Source organism: Sphaerodactylus townsendi, linkage group LG13 (assembly GCF_021028975.2).
Source record: "Sphaerodactylus townsendi isolate TG3544 linkage group LG13, MPM_Stown_v2.3, whole genome shotgun sequence".
Lineage (NCBI taxonomy): Eukaryota > Metazoa > Chordata > Lepidosauria > Squamata > Sphaerodactylidae > Sphaerodactylus > Sphaerodactylus townsendi.
The window spans coordinates 21588995-21611578 of NC_059437.1; the positions used below are offsets into that span (position 1 = coordinate 21588995).

The 22584-nt window shown below is 43.5% G+C and overlaps 1 protein-coding gene across 7 annotated transcripts in view; it reads right to left on the reverse strand.

Annotated features, from left to right (window-relative positions):
- Positions 1 to 22584, reverse strand: part of GRIA3 (glutamate ionotropic receptor AMPA type subunit 3) — a 221850-nt gene that overhangs the window by 20883 nt on the left and 178383 nt on the right. For 4 of the 7 annotated variants that reach the window (XM_048514048.1, XM_048514049.1, XM_048514046.1 and 1 more), the window contains exon 13: positions 9760 to 10007. In XM_048514048.1, coding sequence (XP_048370005.1) covers positions 9760 to 10007 — 248 coding nt within the window. Of the gene's footprint in view, positions 1 to 9010; positions 9126 to 9759; positions 10008 to 22584 lie in introns of all 7 variants that reach the window. The other 3 variants (XR_007246017.1, XM_048514047.1, XM_048514050.1) reach the window with 1 other exon arrangement.

Here is a 22584-nt window from a genome sequence, read left to right on the forward strand (position 1 = left end):
GACTGATAGCTATGACTTAAATTTGTACAGTCTATCAAACACATGCATTGAAATACCAAGGCCATTTATGCACTTGTAGTCTTCTTTGCACTGAGCATACATCCCTTTCCAGTTGTATTCTTTGTTACACACACATGTCCCCCTCTTTGGCAGTCACCATACTCTCACATTAGAGATTCCCCACTGTTTCCAAAAGCTCTAAAAGTGTGACTTTTCCTCTCCCTTTGCAGGGACAGCAAAAGCAATGAGCATGTGTTTTGCTTCCTTTGGGTTCTCTCACTCTGCCCTGCCTTCTCCCACCCTCACAAAAGCAGTTTCTCCTGCTCTTCTAGCCACCACTTCAGAAGGATTGAAAGGACTGTTTGTGGGTTTGTTTCATTTTCATGTTGAGGGTCTATCGCTGGAGCAATAGAACCTGAAATTGACATAAAACTTATCTAGTGCATTAATGCTAGACCCCAGATGACAGCTACCTAGCCAGAAGTTTCATAGAGAGAACAAGGAAGCAGGGGGTGGGCAGATTGGTTCACCTAGGGACACCTTGCAGCAGGAAAACTCCAGGTGTAAACAAAACAAAAAAACACAGGGAAACTCACTGGGAAGCAAACAACCATGGGTTAAGTAGTACATGCATAAAGAGCCAAATACTTCTTGGGTAGGATCCAATTATTCTGTTCTGCTAAGGCACAAATCTCCTACTAAGGAAAAACTCTTTCTCCCAAAGGATAATTTATCATATTTTGTTTATTTAGATATTTATACTCTGCTTTCCTCCTCAGTGAGGGCCCAAAGCAGCTTAAAACATCATTCTTTCTCATCAGTTTTACCCTCACAATAACCCTGTGAGGTTTGGCTGAGAGCAACTGGCCCAAGGTCACCCCAAAAGCTTTCATGCAGAGTGGGGGTTCAGACTTGAGTTTTCCAGATCTTAGTCCAGCATTCTGATGTCTACATCATGCTGGTTTTCTTTGTGAAAGGAAATCTGGATCCAATCCAATACATCTAGACTGCTTTTCGCTGCATTCAAAACAGTATTATAAAACAATTCAAAACAATCAATCCAAACTGAAAATAGTTCAGAAAATAGTCCAGAAAAGCACAAAACAGTTACAGAATTCTGTTTATCAAATGCCAGGTGGAAGAAAAGTTTCATACAGCCTTTACAAAAAGAAATAGGAAGCTTTATGCAGTCTTTTAGTATGTCACCACCCTCTGATACAAGAGATGGTGCATATTACAATGGCAAAGATCCATGACCCTCATGATTGACATATTGAATGTCTTATCCAAGTGCACCTTCACTCCTCAAAGAGGAAAACCTCATTGCCAATGTAATATGTGAATTGGCCCTCTGCCTTGAACATATATTGCCTTATACTGGGACAGGCCCATGGTCCATCTAGCTGTGTTTTGTCTCCCCTAACTGGCTGCATTTTTCCAAGGTCTCAGGCTAAGAAAGCTCGGTCATATCACTTAACCTCTGGATACTGGGAATCACATTTGGGGTATTCTACATGCATTATTATTTACATTATTAGAAGGTCTGCAACAACTTCTGCAGAGACTTTTATCCAAGCTTGCCATCATATAAATTCTAATTAAACTAACCCTTGATGGCTTATATATGTCATAATGAATGATGAGCACTTGGTGAATCTTGCCATTCTGATGACCAACCCAGGCGAGTTTTCAGATATGTCCCTAGATATGTCCCCCCCCCCCCAGTAGTTCCCTGCTTTGGGCACATGCACCAGTGCATGATGACAGTCATGGTTACGTGACAGTCATTATTCCAGGGTGTCTTGTGAATCAGTCTTTGGTGGGCTGTGCTATATACAGTCTTTAAAACTCTTGCATGTTTGATTCCCCAAGCATCAAATTTAACTAGCCTGTCACTTTATTATTATCAATACTTCACAATGGTGACAAGTACGGAGTGGGTAGAAATGTGTGGGTAATTAAATACTTATTTAAGGCTATAATAGAACTTGGCATAAAAGATTAGTGTAGGTAGGTGCACAATTACTAGGTGACAAACTCAAGATGTGTGTGTGTGGTGGTGGGGGGAAAGACTCAGACTGAGAAGCAAGGCAACAGGGGGTCCATATGGGTAAGGCAGAAAAAGTATATCAGTTATGAAGAACACATTCGCTTCTATTTTAGGCACATGAAAGGAAATCCTACTGAATTAATGGAACAGCACAGCAATGTTCCAGAGACACTCTTGACATGAGCACAAGAAGGGAAGCAGCTGGGGTACCTTTTGGAACTCCACACTTTCCCATCATGAGTTCAACTTCTGCATCAGGGTGGGTTACAATTTTGGATTAATTATGTCTATGTGTAAGTGTAGGGAGGATAGAACTGAAAAGGCCACGACCAAAAAGAGTCAGTGTGATTAGGCAAATGGGTTTTCACAAGAGTTGGCCTTGAAGCTCACTGGATGGCTTTGGGCTGGTTACTTTCTTCTTCTCAGCCCAAACGTCATCAAAGAGTTGATGCGGGGGGGGGGGGAATGAAGAGAAGGGTAAATGAGAGTGCCCAAAAGTTGTGTTTTTCATGCTGAACTCCTTGGAAGGAAGGATTAGGATAAAAATGTCAGATCAACAGAGATCCAGGGATGTGCATGGATCTCTTCATGGATCTGGTTTGTGCGGTGACAGTGTTTCTTGTATCCCACCAACGTTAATAGGATAGTAGTAATCATCTGTGAATTGCCTCTTTATCCAGTTCTCTACCTATAAATATGGAAATAGTGAGGAATTCACAAGGGTTTCTCAGAAGACAGAGGGGATAAAAGTTGCCAAGCAATGTGAACCTGCTAGGCTCCAATTATATGATTAGCAACATTATTCAAAACAATTTAGATCAAAGAATCTCCAAATATCATAAAACAATCCCTAACTGGGTCTAAAGGAAGTGCCTCTTTGATTACTATGTATTAAAGCTATAAATTCAAAGAGAAAGAAAGACAATGTTGTTCATATGTGCACCCTACCAATGGTGGAGTATCTCATGGGGCAGATATTACCCCCCAGGGCCATTTTAGGTCAGGAAAATGGCACATAGGCTGAAGTAGCTTCTCCCCACACAGGACAGTCCTGATCTGCATCAGACCTTCATGCACCTGGGAATTGGGGTCCCAGAAGGAAACTCTGGCTCATTCCGCACACGCAAAATAATGCACCTTCAAGCTGCTCTCACAACTGTTTTTGCCATTCCGCACAGCTTCAAAGAGCCCTGAAAGCAGCTTGAAAGTGCATTATTCTGCGTGTGCGGAATGAGCCTCTCATGTCACATCTGATTGAAAGTCCTTCTAGTAAATCTGGACACAACCGAAGGGCTTTGTAATGTTTCTTCAAGCTGCCGGTTGTGCATTCATGTAAAATATAATATAGAAATATAGAGATTTTGTGTGAGGCTCCAGAGAATGGCAATATTGGACATGTGCAGGAGTCCCAAGACATGCCCCTCTGCTCCAAACATGGCTGCTAGTTTCACTTTGCCATGTAAATTGAAGGCAAAGAATTCTCGGGCTTGCCACCTCCCTCATTTGTGAAATCCTAATCTATTCTTCAAAGGATATGCAACCTCAGCAAACTCTCATGAGCAATTGCAGCTGAAGTGTCTTATTTACAGTCAGGAATAGACGAGGTTAAAGTGCTGAATATGAAGACATTCCGGCTTGGAATATTAAATTGGGATAAAATGTCATGTTCGAACGAGAACCTATTTTGAGCAAAAGCTACAGGCGCTGCCAGAAGATGGGCATAAAACATTTGCAATGTGCCAAGAGGAAAAGAAGAAAAAAGAAAAGCCTTCCGCCCTTCTTTTGGTGGAAGGGGAAAAACCCTTTAAGCAGTTTTAATGGGCTTATATTAGTTCATGGAAGGGAAAGTGTTGGTACACATCTGGGATGAGTGACTGTCTTGACCCACATTCTGTTCCCAAGGGGCATGGCCTAGAGAATGGAGGTCGACAGCTGAAAATGACCCCCAGTTCTTGAGAGTTGCTTTGTGCAACAAACAAATGAATGTGAGCTACTTGCAACCTGCAGGTTAAAACCATGGAATAAAAAAAATTATACATTGTGGGACACAGAAAGGGCTAGACCACGGCTTAGCACTTTGTCAGCTGGGGTCCAATTAATTCTTCCAGAGTGCCCAAAAGCTTAGTCTTGCTTAATTGGATTTTAGACTTTTGAAAAGTGAAGATCCTCCGTGCATAATTAACTTATGGAATTCTCTGCCACAAGCAATGGCAATGGCTAGTTGCCTAGATAGCGTTTTAAAAAGAACTGGAAGATAACAACACTGGGAAAACCTACAGGATTGGGCCAGTTGTGTGCACACTTCCAACTGGTGCTGGATGCATGCCTTCATGAAATTATAGTGGATCAGGAAGGCAAAAGCCCCTCCCCCCCTCCGGCACATATAATCAGAAATGCATTGCTTCCAAACATGGCGATTTCATTTAGTTATGAGCTATGGCTAGATCTTTCAGTGGCTAATATCTATTAGCCTGGTGGGTGTAGAGTTGTTATTTGTATCCTGGCCCATATGCTGACATTTAAAAGATTAAGTTCAAAAGCAAGAACAGTGTTAATACCTTGATCAGAACCAGCTAAGGCATAATGAATAAGCAAACAAGCTTTCGATGTCACCAAAACTATTCTCCAGTTTGGGTGCACAACTTCATTTCTGTCTGTCCCCTACTATCTAATAGATAGATACCATTCTATATGTATGTGTCTGCATGTGTGTGTGTGTCAACACACAGCTTGAAGAAGCAGGCTAGTGAAATCAAAAGCTTGGCATCTATTTTGTGATCTTTTAGTGGTCCTAACAAAAGTCATTTTTTCCCCCATGTAGTGGACATATCTGCAATGAATAGACTAAAATTCATCACAGAGAACTGGCCCTGGACCTCTGGGAATTCTTCACTATCATACTGTGTTTTCATAAAATGTAGAAGAATAAACCCATAATCCAACATAAAATTAAACAGCGGGGAGAGCCTTTGAATCTATTCCACTAATGTTGGATCCTTCTTCTGGTACAAATAGCTTTCCTCTAGTGAAAGAGGTGTGGTAGTCTGGCATAAGGTTCCTTGAGAAAGGTATTGTTTTTAATGGACAAATTCTTAGGATCCAACCCACTGATTTAAAGCCCATGGGCATAAATGTACTCAAACATACCCAACCATGTACTAGAGAATATTTCCTTGGCTAGCAACTAATTTTAATGCAATTTGAAAACATTGTATGCAGCCATAATTTCAGCTGAGAATGGCTTTAGGGCAGGCACTGATGTCTTCACCCACTGACTCCTTCCTTTGGGTGTGGAGACCCAAGCAAAGGACTCTTTAACCCTTTTTCCTCCAACATGAACATCAGTGCCCTTTATAATTCCCAGATGCCTCCTCTCATTACTCTGTTTTGATTTGTGCACATAAAAGAGCAGTTGAGGTAAATAATAAAAGGGATGACTCCACCAAAGCTTCTTGCACTGTTAAAATGGAGAAAAGGAGATCAAACAGACCTTTTCCTTGGTTTCCGCTTGAGAAAAATGGCTGATATTGGTAACTGTGTGTGCTAGTCAGTTCAGGTGGCAGATGGGAAACCCTTGGGGCTGCATTTGGCCATTATGGCTTTAGTTCCCTAGCCCAATTATATTGAAACATTTTTCTTTTGTTCTCCAGCTTAAGGGAATGTGATTTTTATTCAATGCCTGAGTAGATTTTTTTAAAAAATGAAGCATGATTTTGTCCCTGAGCTGCCCGTTATACAAATATTGTGTTAAAATTATTCAGAGACAGTAATCTCTCTTTGCACTAAGACGCTCGAGAGCGCTGTGATCTACTTTGGCAAACCAGCCAGTGAACCACTGTGCACAACACTATGAACAAGCAGGAAATTAAATATTTCATATGCTGGCGTGTGCAACATTAAATTTAAGGTTGCATCAGGGAGTAAGCATTTGAGCTAAGATGCCTATTTGGATATTCCTCCACTCCCCCCACCCCCCAGCTTTTAGTCCTCATGAGGTAATGACGAAAGGATAGAAGAAGATGGCATAAATTGTCCTTTGTTTTAATCGTGAAACCATTTTTGCTGTTATCCAATATGATTAAAGTAACTGATTATTCCATTTGCCAGGCAGAGAAAAGCAGCCCTTATTAAGAAATGCGGGAAGAGCAATAACCACTTGAATGCTTTCCTATCAATAATCCTTCTGCAATGGCTTGGTTAGCTACAGAAGCATTTACAGGATATTGTTCTTTAAGTAACAGATTACATGAAAACATTGTAATCCAGAGAATTTAATGGGATCCTTTTGGGTATTTGTTCTTGATGAATGGAACTAATTCACTTCCCACAAACACCCATTCCCTATTAGGATGTTTAGCTTTGATCAACAGCCATGTAGGTTATACCTGTGGTGAAATGCAGCCCTGAGCTTTGGGCTCATGCATCCTCTCTTGCTGTGTTTTGAAATTTTCAATGTGTGATGGGGGACCTACTCACAGAATTAGCTACTTAAGCAGACATTCATGTGATCCAGAGACCCATGAGAAAAGGAATGGCAGATTGCAGGCGGGCCTAACAGGCAGGGATTTATGCGCAGGTGCCCTGATTCACGTTGAAACTGCCTGTGAAGATAACAACAACCAAAATCACACCATAATATATCTTATGGAGAGCTAGATTCAAATCCAGTAGCATCTCCAAGACCAACAGTATTTTCCGGCTATAAGCTTTTGAGAGTCAAAGCTCCCTTCATCAGATACAACTAGGAATCAAGATGCCTCATCCCTGCACTCTTATATCATCATTCCTGCTTTTATCTGATGAAGCGAGCTTTGGTCATCAAAACTTTATACCCCACAAATATTGTTGATCTCTGATGTGCTACTGGACTCAAACTATAGCTTTTCTGCAGACCAGCTTGGCTACCATCCTGAAAATACCTTATGGAATTTACTTTTCTGCTAATCTGGAGGAACCGGGTTTGATTCCCAGCTCTGCCGCCTGAGCTGTGGAGGCTGATCTGGGGAATTCAGATTAGCCTGTGCACTCCCACACACGCCAGCTGGGTGACCTTGGGCTAGTCACAGTTCTTCTGAGCTCTCTCAGCCCCACCTACCTCACAGGGTGTTTGTTGTGGAGGGGGGAAGGGCAAGGAGATTGTGAGCCCCTTTGAGTCTCCTGCAGGAGAGAAAGGGGGGATATAAATCCAAATTCTTCTTAAACTTTTCTTCTTCTTTTCTCTCTCAGACAAAGACTGAGTATGGAAATGGGCTCATTGTTGAGCCCCTTCTCTCCTCTTATGGAACTCAAAAAGGGCCTATAATGCTTCAGTAGACTCAAATTGGTGCAGAGGTGCAGTGTTTCCATAAAGTGGTACATCACCATGCCTAAAAACAGGAGTGCCAATGTCAAGGGAATTAGGGTGTTCTTATAAGGACCACCCAACTTGGGATGCCAATTCCTACCCTTGAGGCCTCCACATGAATCCAGTTGGAAGCCAACTGGTTGGTCCCACACACTGGCCATTTATGCACTTGTGGTCTCCTTTGCATTGAGCGCACATTCTTTTTGAGTTTGATTCTCTGTTATGCACACTTTCCCCCTCTTCAGCAATGACCCCACCTTCAGATCAAAGAGGATCCCTATGGTTTTCAAAACCTCTTTAAGTGTGTCTTTTTCTCTACCTTTGCAAGGGAAGTGAAGGAAATCCCATATGCATTAGGCTTTCTTTTTTCCCCTCACTCCTTTCTGCCTTCCCCTGCCCATACCACAGCAGTTTCTCCCATTCTTTGGGACATCATTTCAGAATGATCAGAAGGGCTTTTTAAAAAATTAATGCTGAAGGTCTGCAGCTGGAGTGATAGATTTTGTGAAGTAAACCTGACATAGTCTAGCAAAGTAATGCTAGATTAAGAACAGCATAAAAGCAAAACAAATTACAGCAACGACAAAGAAGTGACGGGTAGACAAAATGGTGGCTCAGCTTGGCTAGGGACACTTCATATAGGAAGAATCTCCAAAAACAAAAAACCATGGGAAACCCCACTGCAAAGCAAAACAGCCACAGAGAAAGTAGTGTATATGTCCCCTGTGGCATTGCTCTCCTGGGGGACACTGAGTCATTCAGCCTGGGGTTGGGAGGTACCGTCTCTTCAGAAATTCTTTTAAGCTGCAGAAATAAACACCAATTTTCTAATTTCCCCAATATCTACCCACCTTGTGCTGCATATGCAATATAATATGGAGCTTTTAACATTCATAATAGTTAAGTGACTACAAAGGAGTCATCAGCCTTATAAAACAAAGTCTCTGTATCATAATAAAAAACCCACAACAAGCCATGAACCTAAATACTCACGTCCTGGTTTTACAGTATGTAATGAGCAGCTTAAAAAACCTACCAATAACAAATTGTTGGAGAAGGACACTTCATACCAAAGGCCTCTCTGAAATGGTTTCAAAACTAGCATATCGGCTTTTTAATTTCTTTTCACCCCGAACCCCCAATATCTTGTGCTAATATATAGATTTTTCAAAATAATTAAAATCAACCACAGTTGGGATCCAAAGAGCCTCAAGTGAACATCTGAAGCCCTTCTGTACATGCATGGTTCCACTGGTAATTTTTACTTCTGGCAGAAACCCTTGAGTGTCCCCAGGGCTGCATTTTAGGGGTGGATGGAAGAGGCTGCCCCTGAAAATCCTGCTCTTTGGATCCTGAATGATGGATGCAAGAGAATCTCAACTGGTTCACTTTCTCTGTTAGTTAAACAAGGGCCCAGGATACATTGCAACGTTAAGCAGCGCATAAAATAAAAAGCCAGCCTGATTGAAGCTACTGAGCAAGTGAGCGAGTCGGCCAGGACAGTTTCCAGACAGTGTCTCATCTTCTAAAGGCTCTTTTTTCCCTGATGCATAAAATAACAGCCTTGCCGATTACTCTTGACTAAGGTACCCGATTGTGGTGACATTGAGGCTGACCTTGGAGTCACCTCCCCCGCTGCCGCACTCTCCTTTGTCGTACCACCATTTGTTTTTCAATTTGTCCAAGAGGCCTTGCTCATTCAGTTTTAATACTGCCAGGTTAACAGCATTTCTTGAAACGATAAAACATAACTCGTAAGAATAATGCACAGATGCTCGGTTAAGTCGTTCAAACGTATAAAGAAAGGAGCACAAGAGGACAAATTGCTAGAAAATTTTCACAGGGAGGTGGAGCTATAGAGATGTGTTTGTTACAGCAAACAACAGGGTTAAATATTGGAAGGTGGCATGGAGGATAAACATTTGCTCAAAAAACTGAAGTGTGCGGGACGGGAAAATTGTCTTTGAGAAAAAAAGAAGGAACGAAAAAGATAAAGAAGAAGAAGTAAAAGAGGTAACGAGAACACCACATCATGCAATTAACGCTTGTCATGTATGGCGGTTTTAAACCTCAGGCGTTTACCATCTAAACTGAAAAAAGCCACTGGACTGTAAAATTAAAAAAAAAACAGCAACAAACAACCAGAAAGGACAACACGGAGAGAACATTTAGAAAAAAAATGAATGCATTCAAGTCAATGAAACCATAATTTACCGTCTTATTAACTCCATGGAATATGGAAAGATTTTTTTTTTTAAACTGTGTAAGTTTACCTCAAATCCACAAGAAAGAAAATGACAACACAATACATCAGGGTAGGTGGAATACTATAACAACATGGAGATTGTTATATTATTCCACCCACCTTAATGATGAGCCTTTGGGAGTTGCTACACCATAGCCTTTGGAATCCAGGTTCCCACCAACTTTCATTGTGTCACAGGGCTTTCGTTGTTCAATGTACTCATTCATGGTCGATTCAAGCAGAAAGGCAAACTTCCCCTTTGATTTCCTCACGCGGGCCACCCCGTCTGCTGTCGTTTTGGCAAAGACTGATGGCTCTGCCGACTTCATATATGACCACATTTTCTCGTACACAGCTATTTTGGATCTCTGTGGAAGGGAAAAGGGAAGAAAGGGAACGAAGTCAACAAACAATTTGCCACACTACAGACTTCCTGAAATGGGCAAGGAAAGGTTTGTAAATTTCTCATCCCTGCTGTTTTAATCCCCAGAATCCTTCAGGCAATTTCTTATTTTCTCACCTTGAAAAACTGGATCAAGTTTTAGCCATAAAGTGCATGCATTTTTCAACATGATGTGTGCACCAGTAATTTACATACATCATATACATCTCAATGACATCCATTGTACCGTACAAAGGGTGTAATCCCATAAAGCATTTATATCACTTGTGCAAGTGGAATGCTAAAAGTGAGTCTTGCAGGTTGCTTGCACTAAATTAAAAGTACTGGATCCAAACTTTCTTCGCTGCCTGCTCAGGACATGTAGCACAGGGTATTTTTTTGTTTGGGTCAGCACTACAGTGATGCACTCCTAGATGCTATTTTATTGCTCGTGCTAACGGAACAGTGCTAAGTACATTTTCCATTCTGCTCACGCTTTGATGGATCCAATCCAATTTGTGGCACCCCCCCCCCCACATAACATGAGCACACAATACAAACAAAATCGACGAAAACAATAGCAACAAACAGAGAAATGAAACTGCTGTGAAAATATGGACAGACAGAAACACAGATGAAATTGGGAACATTCATCCATCCCTAAAATAGCCAAGCTTTTTTTGGTTTTACATACACTGCATTACAAGTGCTGTTAGGACCCAACTTGATGTGACAGCATAGCTATTTTGTTGCTCATTCACCTGTCTTATTCATATATGAAATGTGTGAGTGGGTGTCTGCTTTCAGCAATAAGGGCACGCAGGCATGGGGAATCAAACCCCTCTCTACATTATCATTACAAAACTGGAGAGAAAATATTCCAGAAGTAATGGAAGGCAAGATGATAGGGCAGAGCAACAGGGCTCCAGTCTCTTCACCTGCTTGTCCCATTTTAAGGAAACCAAGCAGGTGCCCACCTACCACATACAACAAAGGGGCAGACATATGAACAACCAAAATGGCTGCCCTATCATATTTCCTTTGCCTTTTAGTTAATCTAATTGATTGACAGTGGGGGTCGGAACTTGCTGCAGAAATGTATAGACCTGCATTGGAAGGGGAGCGCAGCTCAGTGGTAGAGCTCTGAAGAGTCACTGCAGATTGGAACATTGACTTATAAAAGTAGATGGCTTTGACACAGTGACCTCTTTCTCCAATAGCCTCCTGCTGCGAGAGAAGATAGTAACTAGAGGGGAAAAATCCCTCAGATCAGCTTCCTTTCCAGTCACCTTGATCATGGAAGACAACCTACAAAGGAAAGCTCATGCCACCAGGTTCCAAAAATGTAAGAGAAGCTCTACTACATCAGGTCAGTGATCCATCTAGCTAGCATCTGGTTTCCCCCAGTGGTCAACAGAATGCACCAGAAGGGCCACAGCCAGGGCACGGCAGCCAGTCTTTCTGTGGTTACTGTTCCCAGCAGTTGGTATTCTGGCACAGTTCTTCTGAACATCCCTTTAATCCATCATCCCTAGTAGTAAATGATAAAAATCCCCAGGTCCAGGCATCAAAAGCAGTGGTTTCCATTACGTGATTCCCAGAGTCCCCTGTGAGCCAAAGACTCCACCCACAGGACACGTTATTCACTCCAGCTGACTGATGCATTACACTGGCTTGGCTCATCCAGCTTCTGTTGAGGTTGGATATATGATTGGTTTATTCAGGCACCTGGGATACACAGGCCTAGTAAAATTACCTGCTGTAAAAGGAGGCAGCCACTTGCAAGTCTGCTTTATTAACTGCTGTGGCCATGTCTTTTCCCAATCAGTCTTTGCTGTGTTTCAGGACTGGGCGTGTTTGGTTCATTGAATTGTTCCAGGTGCAGAGATGCAGAAATGTTCTTTTGTGCTCAGAGGAAACATGCCCACAACAGTGGCTCACACAGAATCACAGAGGGCAGACTCCTCTGCAGCACGTCATTTCCACCTGTCTCTCGTTTTAATTCTGGAAACAAGTGTGGCGCCATTGCAGGGCCCGCCTGCACCAAACTGACCCACATAAGAGATGCAACAATGTCCTAGAAATACCCTGCAAAAGTACATAATTAGATTTGCCCAGGGCAGAACCAGATGAAATGGGCACATCCCAAGGGGGTCCTAGCTCACCCTTGTGTCCCTGAGGGAAAATCACTTCCCCCCACAGCTGCTGAAGATCTCTGGGGTAGATACTCAAGACCCCACCCCCTGGTTGGTCCTGGGGCCCAAAACCCACCCCAACCATGCTCTGGGGATAGATGACCCAGGTAGCCTGCAAGCGATGAGCCCAACCCTGTTCCCCCCAAGGTTGCTAGGGTTAGGGTTTGGCTGATGGCAGCTGGAAGATAGGCAAGGCGGCAAAGTCTGCATTAAACATTAACTGACAGTTTCAGCAGTGCACACTGTTTGAAAGTTTTTGCAGGGCATCAGCGAGCCTCCCAAGACAAGTCATCAGCTGTTACTCTCCGTTTAAAAGTTTTATTACTTATGGAATGAAGTTGTGGCCACTTTCTTGTTCTAACCAACTGCTGTGATGCACCATTTAAATGTTTTGCTGGTTCCAGTATGAAAGCGAGTTCAGTACCATTTGCAGTCTAACCGCTCTGATTCTGCCAGAAGCTACCGAACCTGATCAGTCCAATGGCCTGGCCCGGCCCTGCTGGGGGATCTGAAAGGCACAGAATTCCTTGTACTGAGAAAGCAAGCTCATCGAGAAAGAAACAAGACATGTGTCCCGTCTGCATTTTTTTAAAAAGCCGGGACACTGGCTTTGAAAAATGGAGCATTACTATTGGAGTCAAATCTTGAACTGGAGTGGAATTTAAACACCATCATAGGTGTCAAACTCCCGGCCCTCCAGATGTTATGGACTACAGTTCCCATCATCCCCTGCCAGAGTGATGCTGGCAGGGGATGATGGGAACTGTCGTCCATAACATCTGGAGGGTCGTGAGTTTGACACCTGTGCCATCATTGAATCCAGTGCACTGAACTTCAGTCAAACCCATTTTGCCCCCTTCTGAGTTTTGTCTGTGTTTACAAAGCTGTGTTATGCAGAGTCAGACCATGGATCCATCTCCAGGGCTCAGAGTGTCAGCGACTTTCCATTACTGCTATTTGCTATCCCTGAATTGGGGGAGACGCCAGGGATTGAACTGGAAACTTCTGCATGCAAGCCATGTAATCTACCATTGAGTTATGTGCTGTCTCCCGCTAATTGAGGTCAATAGCTGAGCATATGCCACATCTGACACTAATTTCAGAGCTTTTCTGCAGCTCTGGTCTAAGAAAAGGAAAAGGAAGGGGATCCCGGAGTCACTTTTTTCTCCTGCTAACGTTCTTTGTTCTGGGTCACTGAATTTGATAAGGTAAGATATTAGGTACGTTTGCAACCTAAGATTGGTCTAGCCTTTTTATGCACAGGTAGCTGGGAAAAGCGATCTAATTTTTAATGAGTTTTGCAAGATTTCTTCTAATTTCAATATTAACTTCTCCCTTAAACTGTGATCTCAGGACCTAACCTGAAATGGATTTTCCCAGATGGATCCGTGCATCTTGCTAAACCCTTTCCAAGGTCAGAATCTTCAATCCATCCAAGTGCTGAGAAAATTATGCTTTTCTGTCTTGTAGGGGCATCCTTTCTGCTCTGAACTGCTGTTGCTTTGGAAAATATGCCCTTCTGCCTCCACATTCAGCCTGCCTGCCTCCATGAGCTGCCACGGCTCCCACGGATCTCCCTCACTGTCCTGGCTCGGTTCAGTGAATGCCCAAGAAAGGAAAAGAACCCCACCAGGTTCTGTGGTAGCAGAAAAGAGCAAGAGTCCAGTAGCACCTTAAAGACTAACAAAATTTCTGGCAAATACCCTGTCTCAATCTAATCATTTGATATCTGCATACCAATCCTTTTTAAAAAATTGCAGCAATTGCCTATTTGGGAGAGAGTGATGGATTAAGTACCACCGTTCCGGGTCATCCAACATCTGCTTACGTGATGCTGGATCACAGTGAGGCTAAGGCAGGATTATTTATCTATCTATCTATCTATCTATCTATCTATCTATCTATCTATCTATCTATCTATCTATCTATCTATCTATCTATCTGTCTGTCTGTCTGTCTGTCTGTCTGTCTGTCTGTCTGTCTGTCTGTCTGTCTGTCTGTCTGTCTGTCTGTCTGTCTGTCTGTCTGTCTGTCTGTCTGTCTGTCTGTCTGTCTGTCTGTCTATTTATTTATTAAGATCGCCCTCCCCAGTAGGCTCAGGGCGGTGTACATCATAATTAAAACATACAATAAAATATAAAACAGTAGTTCCATCTGTAATTTAAAACAATCAAATGGCGACAGTTCCCTCCCCCAACCCCATCCACAGGGGGCCTGGATGACATGGCTACCCCAGCTGGCCAAAAGCCTGGCGGAACAGGTCCTTTTTACAGGCCCTGCGGAAACTTTGAAGGTCCCGCAGGGCCCTGGCCTCCTTTGGGAGCCTGTTCCACCAGGTAGGGGCCAGGGCTGTGAAAGCCCTGGCCCTTGTAGAGGCCAGCCGGATCTGTTTTGGGCCGGGGATTTCCAGCAGATGCTCCTCCGAGGAGCGGAGGGCCCTAGCTGGGCAATATGGGGCAATATTACCAGCTTTGGGTTGGGAAATACCTGGAAATTTGGAGGGTGGAGCCTGAGGAGGCTTTGGGGAGAGGAGTGACTTCAGTGTCATTCAATGCCACAGAGTCCACCTTCCCAAGCAGCCATTTTCTCCAGGTGTACAGTTCTTTGTCAACTGGAGACCAGCTTTAATTCCAGGAGAGCCCCAGCTATCACCTGGAGGTTGGCAACCTTGGGCAAAGGAGATATGCGTACAGATATGAATGGCACTTTGTTACGGGCACATGTGATAGGAACTATAGAATATATTTGGGGAGTGGCTGCGGTTCAGTGGAAAAGCACCTGTTTTGCATGCAGGGGCCACCCAGTTCAGTTTCTGGCCTCTCCTTTAAAGGAACCACATAGTCAGCGATGCAAAATCTCTACCAGGAGAGCTGCTGCCAGTCAGATCAGAGACAAGCTGGATGAGCTGGTCTGAGGCAGCTTCATGCGTTCATTTGGTACAAACGATTTGCTGCACAAATATATCCTTCTGATTTAAATGTTTTATTTGCTCCGCATGTGCATCCACCGACAAAGTGGAGTTGAGAGACAAGTTCTGAAGCCCGTCAATGAAACATATTTATCTGACGTGCTCTGCAAATTCCTTTTCGTTACCCTGTGCTGACTCTTTATAAGTCCAGAGGCAAATGTTCAAGAGGGGATGATTACAGACTTGAAAAAATAAACATAAACCAACCCCAGCTTTCAAGTCCAAGGATTTCTGAGTATCTTATGCCCTTAGGGAGAGCAAGGCTTCTATCTGCACCAGGAGCTTATTTTAGGTTATAAATAAGCAAAATCAACAGCTCTGCTTCCCATTTCCATCTGGAAATATTTACACAGGACTCGTTATAAAGATGCAGAGTTCTATTACTGCAGACGAAGGGCAATGTGCCAACTTTTTTGATTCTCACTTTTAAAAAGAGACCCTACTTGTGGATTTCCTGGAAATCTTGCCTAATTTAGCTTTAAGGCCAAGTCCCAAGATCACGGATGCCAACTTCCAGATGGTGGCTGGTGATCTCTTGGGATTAGAACTAGTCTCCAGGCAACAGAGATCAATTCCCCTGGAGCAAATGACCACTTTGGAATGAGGACTGAGTCGCACGATACCCCTCTGCAGTCTCTGCCCTCCCCAAACACCATCTTCCTCAGGTTCCACTCCCAAAATCTCCAGGTATTTCCCAACCTTAAATTGGCAACTGATTTTTTTCCCTCGACATTTTAAATTGCATCTCTAACTAAAAGTTTCAGCTAAGTAGAAGAGCTGGTTGCAGGAGGTTCTCTCCTGTTTTTCTACTCGAAATTGCAGGGAGTTGGGCCTGATGGCCCTTGGAGTCTCTCCCAACTCTATGATTCTATGTTGCTTTTGCCCCGGTGAGGGAAAGAGACAGGGAAGCTACAGGGATCTTGTCCCTTTGTTTATTTTAGACACTTATATCCCACTTTTCTCTCCACTGGGGACCCAAAGATGCTTACGACACTGTTCTCCCTCCCTCCATTTTATCTGTCCAACCGCAACCCTGTAAGGCAGGCTAGGCTGAAAGCCATTCTTTCTTCCTGAGGGTGGAAACGCCACTTGGGGAACGTGATTTTTATCTAACAAGAGGCAAGCGGATTGAGCAGCCTTTGGCCAGGCAATCATTCCTCTGTTTCAATTTAAGCTGCTTCCCGATGGATGTGGGAATATGTATCTTCACTGCAGCCACAGCCATGGTGAATAAGCAGCTAGGAACAACATATGCTTCCCTCATTCCCACTCCAATTACTGCTGAGGCTACTGCCTCACTTCTCACTTCTTCCCCCCCTATCATGCCTCAGCAAAGGTGCAGGCATTACAGCAATTGTGTCTGGGGCCACACAACTCAGAATCTCCCGTTCCCTTTCCCTGATGAGCTGCACTGTAATCCTACATTGTGTCTTGGCGGGAAAATGGAAAGGGGCAAAAGAGGGGTTACCTCCTCATGCCACAGGGAAGCAGCATTAAGTTCCGCTCCTCCGCATTGTGGCTCCAAGTGGAACATGTGAATTCAATTGCTGTATTATTTCCCGTCCTTCTTGGCTGTGCAGCATACTTGAGGATACAGATCTGCCTACCACGCCTTACATTATTATTGTGGGAAACCCAACTGTGACATAGGGGGGTTTGCTGTGGATTCCACAGAAAGCAGCTTTTAGTGGCTGGTCTTGGGCAGTCACTCTTAGCCTAAGTTACCTTAGGGATGCTAGCTTTCAGGTGGGATGGGGGGGGGTTTCCCCTGGAATTACACATCATTTCCAGACTACTGAGACCAGTTCTACTGGAGAAAATGGATGCTTTGGAGGGTGGGCTCTATGGTCCCTGCCCTCCCCAGCCTCCATCTCTATGGTCCCTGCCCTCCCTGGCCTCCATCTCCAAATCTCCAGGTGTTTCCCAGTCTGGACCTGGCAACCCTGTCCCTGCATCCCCTGCCAGTGGTCAGGGAGGACCTGGTGACCCCTCACGGAGTTGTTGTAAGGATAAAATGAGGGAACCCTATGCAGGCTGCCCAGATTCCTTTGGGGGGAAAGCAAGATAGCATTCCATTAAATGAATGGAAAAGAATATTCTCAGGGCTGAGACCAAACCCCTTGATTCTATACTAGCTAGTTACATTTCCATGGCATGGGAGTGACACGTCACTTGTGACTTTATGCCTTGAATGGTATTAGCCTTGGGCAGGGGACAGCTTTCCTTGCTTCCTCTCTTAGCCTCTGGCCCTTCTTTCAGTCCCAGCTCTATACTCTCAGGAAAATTCCGAGTTTCCAGGCTGATCTTTTAATGCTCTTGGGGGCCCTAATGATTTCTTACCTGAAACTGGAATAAAAGGAAGTGATAAATTCCCAGAGGACAATTTTACCATTACCGTTTGCAGAGCTTCGTGTAATTGCTAGCGGGGCTAAAGCAGAAATTGACCGGCATTATGGACTGATTTTTTTTTCTCGTGTCAGGATGGTAATGCATTTAAAGATATTTTGATAATTTAGCAGTGCAAATTGCACTCGTCTAAAGCCACCTCCTTCAAGTGACTGGGAATGGGGTGACTTTGCATAGGATTGTACTGCAATGCTTGTACAGTTAATTGGTTGATCAGCTAAATCTGCATAGAATTGAATATCAGTAAAACCAACAGTTCTGAAGTCCAAAAATAGATTTTCTTTGTTGGTAGATGAGGCATGCTAATCTCACAGCAGGCACTATCTTAACTGAGGTATTCCCTTGTGTTTGAAAGAGTAGAATGATGCCCTCTCAACCTCCCTCCCCATCGTTGTGTCTTACAAGATGCCTGATTACCCAGCACTAAAACAAGCTAAGCACGGTCATCCATGGTCTGTACTTGGCTGGGAGACCACCAAGAAAGACTGGAGAAGCTATGGGCCTTCAGCACCCCATGGTTGGGGCTGCCATGAATCAAGTGCAACTAAATGGCACATTTTTCCTCTTCAATATCTGAATGCTTTATGCTAGCACTGCTGACTTCAAACAGTGTTATAGCAGGTGATGGTGGGTTTTCCGGGCTGTGTGGCCGTGGTCTGGTAGATCTTGTTCCTAACGTTTCACCTGCATCTGTGGCTGGCATCTTCAGAGGTGTATCACAGAGAGAAGTCTGTTACACACTGTGTCCAATGTGAATCACTCCCTGGACTGAAAAACCCCACCCACAACCCAATGCAGTCAACCACACTTTTGCATAGCAAGTTCCACCCAAACACTTACTGATTTGTTCTTCACCCTGGTACATGGACAATATATACGCCGCTAACCATTCTCTTCTCACAGGACACAATGTGTAACAGACTTCTCTCTGGGATACCTCTGAAGATGCCAGCCGCAGATGCAGGCAAAACGTTGGGAACAAGATCTACCAGACCACGGCCACACAGCCCGGAAAACCCACCACAACCAGTTCAATCTGGCCGTGAAAGCCTTTGACAATACAGTGTTACAGCAGTTTTGCAGCAATGTGGTTTAGTAATACGCACTTTGATTTCAGCAGTAGCCTGTGCTGCTTCATTCATGTGAAGGATATAGGAAGAGCAGGGCCCAAAGACAAGCTAGAATAAGGTTAATCTTTGCTATTTGATTGTACCAGTTTACATTTTGCCCTGGACTTCTTATAAATAAATCATTCCTAGCAAACCACGGAAGTGTCTCAGATTGGGTTGACTATTCTTGCAAACTGTAATGTCCATGTGTAATAGGTGGCTCCATGTGTAATAGGCTCCATGTGTAATAGGCTCCAAGTGTAATGGGCGTCCATGTGTAATAGGAGGCTCCCAATTGTGCCTGACTCCTGGTATGCACGGCTGCCACAGGGGCAGTGTGGATATTTTGCATGGCTCACAGCTTCAGTATGTAAAAACGAACCACTGGATCTGGTCTGGGTATATTGAAGTTGCAAAAGCATGCAAAGTATACACATTCTCCTGTTTGGACAATATGGCAGCCACACATATCAGGAGCATCATGCGTACTCTTGATATGCATGGTAGCCAGGATTCTGGTATGCATGCATATAATGTCTGAAAAGGGCTATAATTCCCATTTAAAACAACAGCAATGTCTACTTTTAAAAATAGTGGCTTGGTTTTTAATTGGGGATGAAATTTGATCCCAAGCGTTTAAATCAAATTAATCTAACGGATGCATCGACTGAGCCCTGCAGCCCTAATTAGAACCCATATATTCTTCTAACGAGCTCTTATTCATGTGACACTGCAGGGTTATATAAAGTGGTACAGTAAGTTTGAAAAAAAAACATACACGGAGCCCGAGCTGTCTTGGGCAATGTCATTATCATTACGGCATCATTGCTCTCCCAAAAGTAGAACACTGAAACAGCGAATGATTGCTTTCCCTGGGGCAGTGGCTGCTTTGCTCCAATGATACTTTCCTAGCTCACAAAGTTAACCCATAAGCCGATTCTCTGGTGCCAGTCTGCAGTTCATGCGTGCAGCTCAGCCTGCATGAAGTCAGCCATGCAATTAGTACAGCCTGCAAGCAAATCTTCATGAGTTGGGATTATAAAGCTGCGTTTGCTTATGTGTGCATTAAAGAGGAGGAGGTCAAGTTGCTTATGTGTGCATTAAAGAGGTCAAGTAGAGAGGAGGGAAGAGCTACTGGATTGAAGTCAAGTGGGACTGGGTTTTTTTCTAACCCTGTAACATCCATCTAGTGATATCTAGAGCATCTAGATTTATCTAGAACATCCATCCTATTCATTTCTGTGCAGAATCCAAGGTTTTCATTTTGAACCATCTGGGAGCCAGAGTGGTGTAGTGGTTAAGAGCAGGTGGATTCTAGTTTGATTCCCCGGGTTTGATTCCCCACTCCTCCACCTGAGTGGCAGAGGCTTATCTGGTGAACCAGATGTGTTTCCACACTCCTGCATTCCTGCTGGGTGAGCTTAGGCTAGTTACAGTTCTTCAGAACTCTCTCAGCCCCAGTTACCTCACAAGGTGTCTGTTGTGGGGAGAGGAAGGGAAAGGAGCTTGTAAACCACCTTGGGTCTCCTTACAGGAGAGAAAGGTGAGGTATAAATCCAAACTCCTCCTCCTCCTCCTCTTCTTCTCTATCAAAATTTCAACTTTTGAAATTTTGAGACATGGAGGTGGGGTTACCAAAGACTGACACAGGAAGCAAGACCAGTCGCACAATGGGACAATTACAAAATATTGGAAGGTGCTAGGTTAAGCAACCTCCTGTGATGGAGGGAGCCATTTTGGAATGGGTGCTCCCTACAGACCTAAAGTGATGCCTCCTGGGTTCTTTTGAAGCACCTCCTATGCCAAAGAAGTGGAGGGAAGCCAAGATTGGCTCTTTGTTATGGAGGGAGAGTATTTTGGAGAAGAAACAAGGGAGCACTGGGAAACACCAATGGGTACCATGTTGAGAATTATAGCTCTGTGTGAACCTGCTCAGGAACAAACATCATCAGAGTCCCCTTTCCTGCCATCTTTTGCTTAATTTCTGGCTACTGGGACCAGGGCGATTCAGGGATGATGTTCCCATGGAATTCTCTCCCTGGCAAGATTTGTTTTTATTAAGACACCAGATTAAGACTGTTTTCTGGGTCTGGCCTTTGAATAGCAGCACACTTTTTTTTTTTGCTGAAATTTGCATCATAAGCTGAATTTATTCTCACTGGTGGTGGCTGGATGTGATTTCTTTTAATTCTTGTAAGTCACCTTAGAGAATTTAGCTTTGTTCACATATTACAGTTCTGTTCACATGAACATCCTGCATGACCTCAGATTATAGGTTTTATATTATTAATTTGTATTAAACCATGGGGACAGTGAACACACAAGCCTTCGGTTGTTAGTAGCAGCCAATGGAGCGGAACGGGGGCAGAGAAAGAAGCAACATGTATTCACAGACCAGGGACCAGCAACTGGATAAATGTGTGGTTTAATTCATACATTCAGCTGCACATGTGTTGAACATAACAAGAGAATCACTCCATGCGTGTATAAAGAAAAGTCAAGTGAACACTGTACATGGACTGTATGTTCATCTCTGTAATTTGTAAACAGGACTGGGCTTTTAAGCTAAAGTGGCATGGATAGAGCAGCGGGCTGAGATTTGGGAAATCCAGGTTTAAAGCCCCACTCTGCCATGGACTTTGAGCCAGTCACCATCTCTCAACCTGTTACCTCACAGGGTTGTTGCAGGGAGGAGAAAATAACAGTATGGAGAATGATGTTGTAAGGCATTTTGAATTCCCATTGGGAAGAAAGTCAGTACAAATTTCCCATTGGGAAGAAAGCAAGTACATAAATGCATGTATACAGTTCCTGGTTTTGACCTGCATAGCTCAGGCTAGCCTAACCTTGTCAGTTCTCTGAAGCTAAGCAGGATGAACACTGTCAACTATTTGGATGGGAGACCCCCATAGAATACTAGGGCCATGAAGTGGAGGCAGGAAATGGCAAACCACTTCTGAACATCTCTTGCCTTGAAAACCTCACCATGGATCACCATAAATAAGATGGGAGGTGATGGCAAAAAAGAGAGTTCCTGAATAGATAACATGTTAGTTAATAGATAATACAATAGTTGGGGTAGGGAGGCCTTTGAAGTTCTAGACCATTTGCTGTCTGAGCAGCTGTAATGAGCAGCCCGAGTATAAGATTAAGGTGGAGATTTATACTTGAACATGACTAGACAGGGACTTTGGCTTAAATGCACCCAATTTTCGTCAGTCATTAACTGGGAGCAAAGGTCACTTTGGTCCAGTAGAATTCTAAAAACCAATTAAACTGTGGCAACAGGCTTCTTTTTTAGTGCCAACTACGGATTAGATGGCCCCCTTGCTGATTTTGATGTACTGGTCATATTTGTTTGAAACTTTAATTGAATACATTGGAAGATGTTGGTTCTTCAAACCCATAAAGCAGTGTATTCAATTTTTGTTAAAGGGAGGGGTATGGTAATTGCTTTTTATCATGGCTGGCTTTTTAAAAGAAAAAAGAGAGAAATGTCGCAGAGGATTTAATAGGAGCTTCAACGACAATGCATTCAAAGGAAGGGGCACTCCCTCCCTTTTTTCATCCTTCTGGGACAAACACTCTGAAATCAAGAAGAAAACTAAGACATTTCATTGATTGTTCTTCATAGCAGCACCTTTGTAAGCAATGTATTGTTGCAAAGGGGCATAAATGTTGCTATCAAGAAAAACGTAGCTATTAATAGAACCATGAAAGCAGTAGAATCAATTCGTTATTTGATAATTTGCAGCTGGGAATCTGCAATAACTTGGTAATAATTTAGAAAGTTACATTTTGCTTCCTGTGAAATTGCTATGTGTACAGCTCAGAATGCGAGCTCATAAGAATTCAGTATGGGACTTAACACTGAGAAAGGCAATC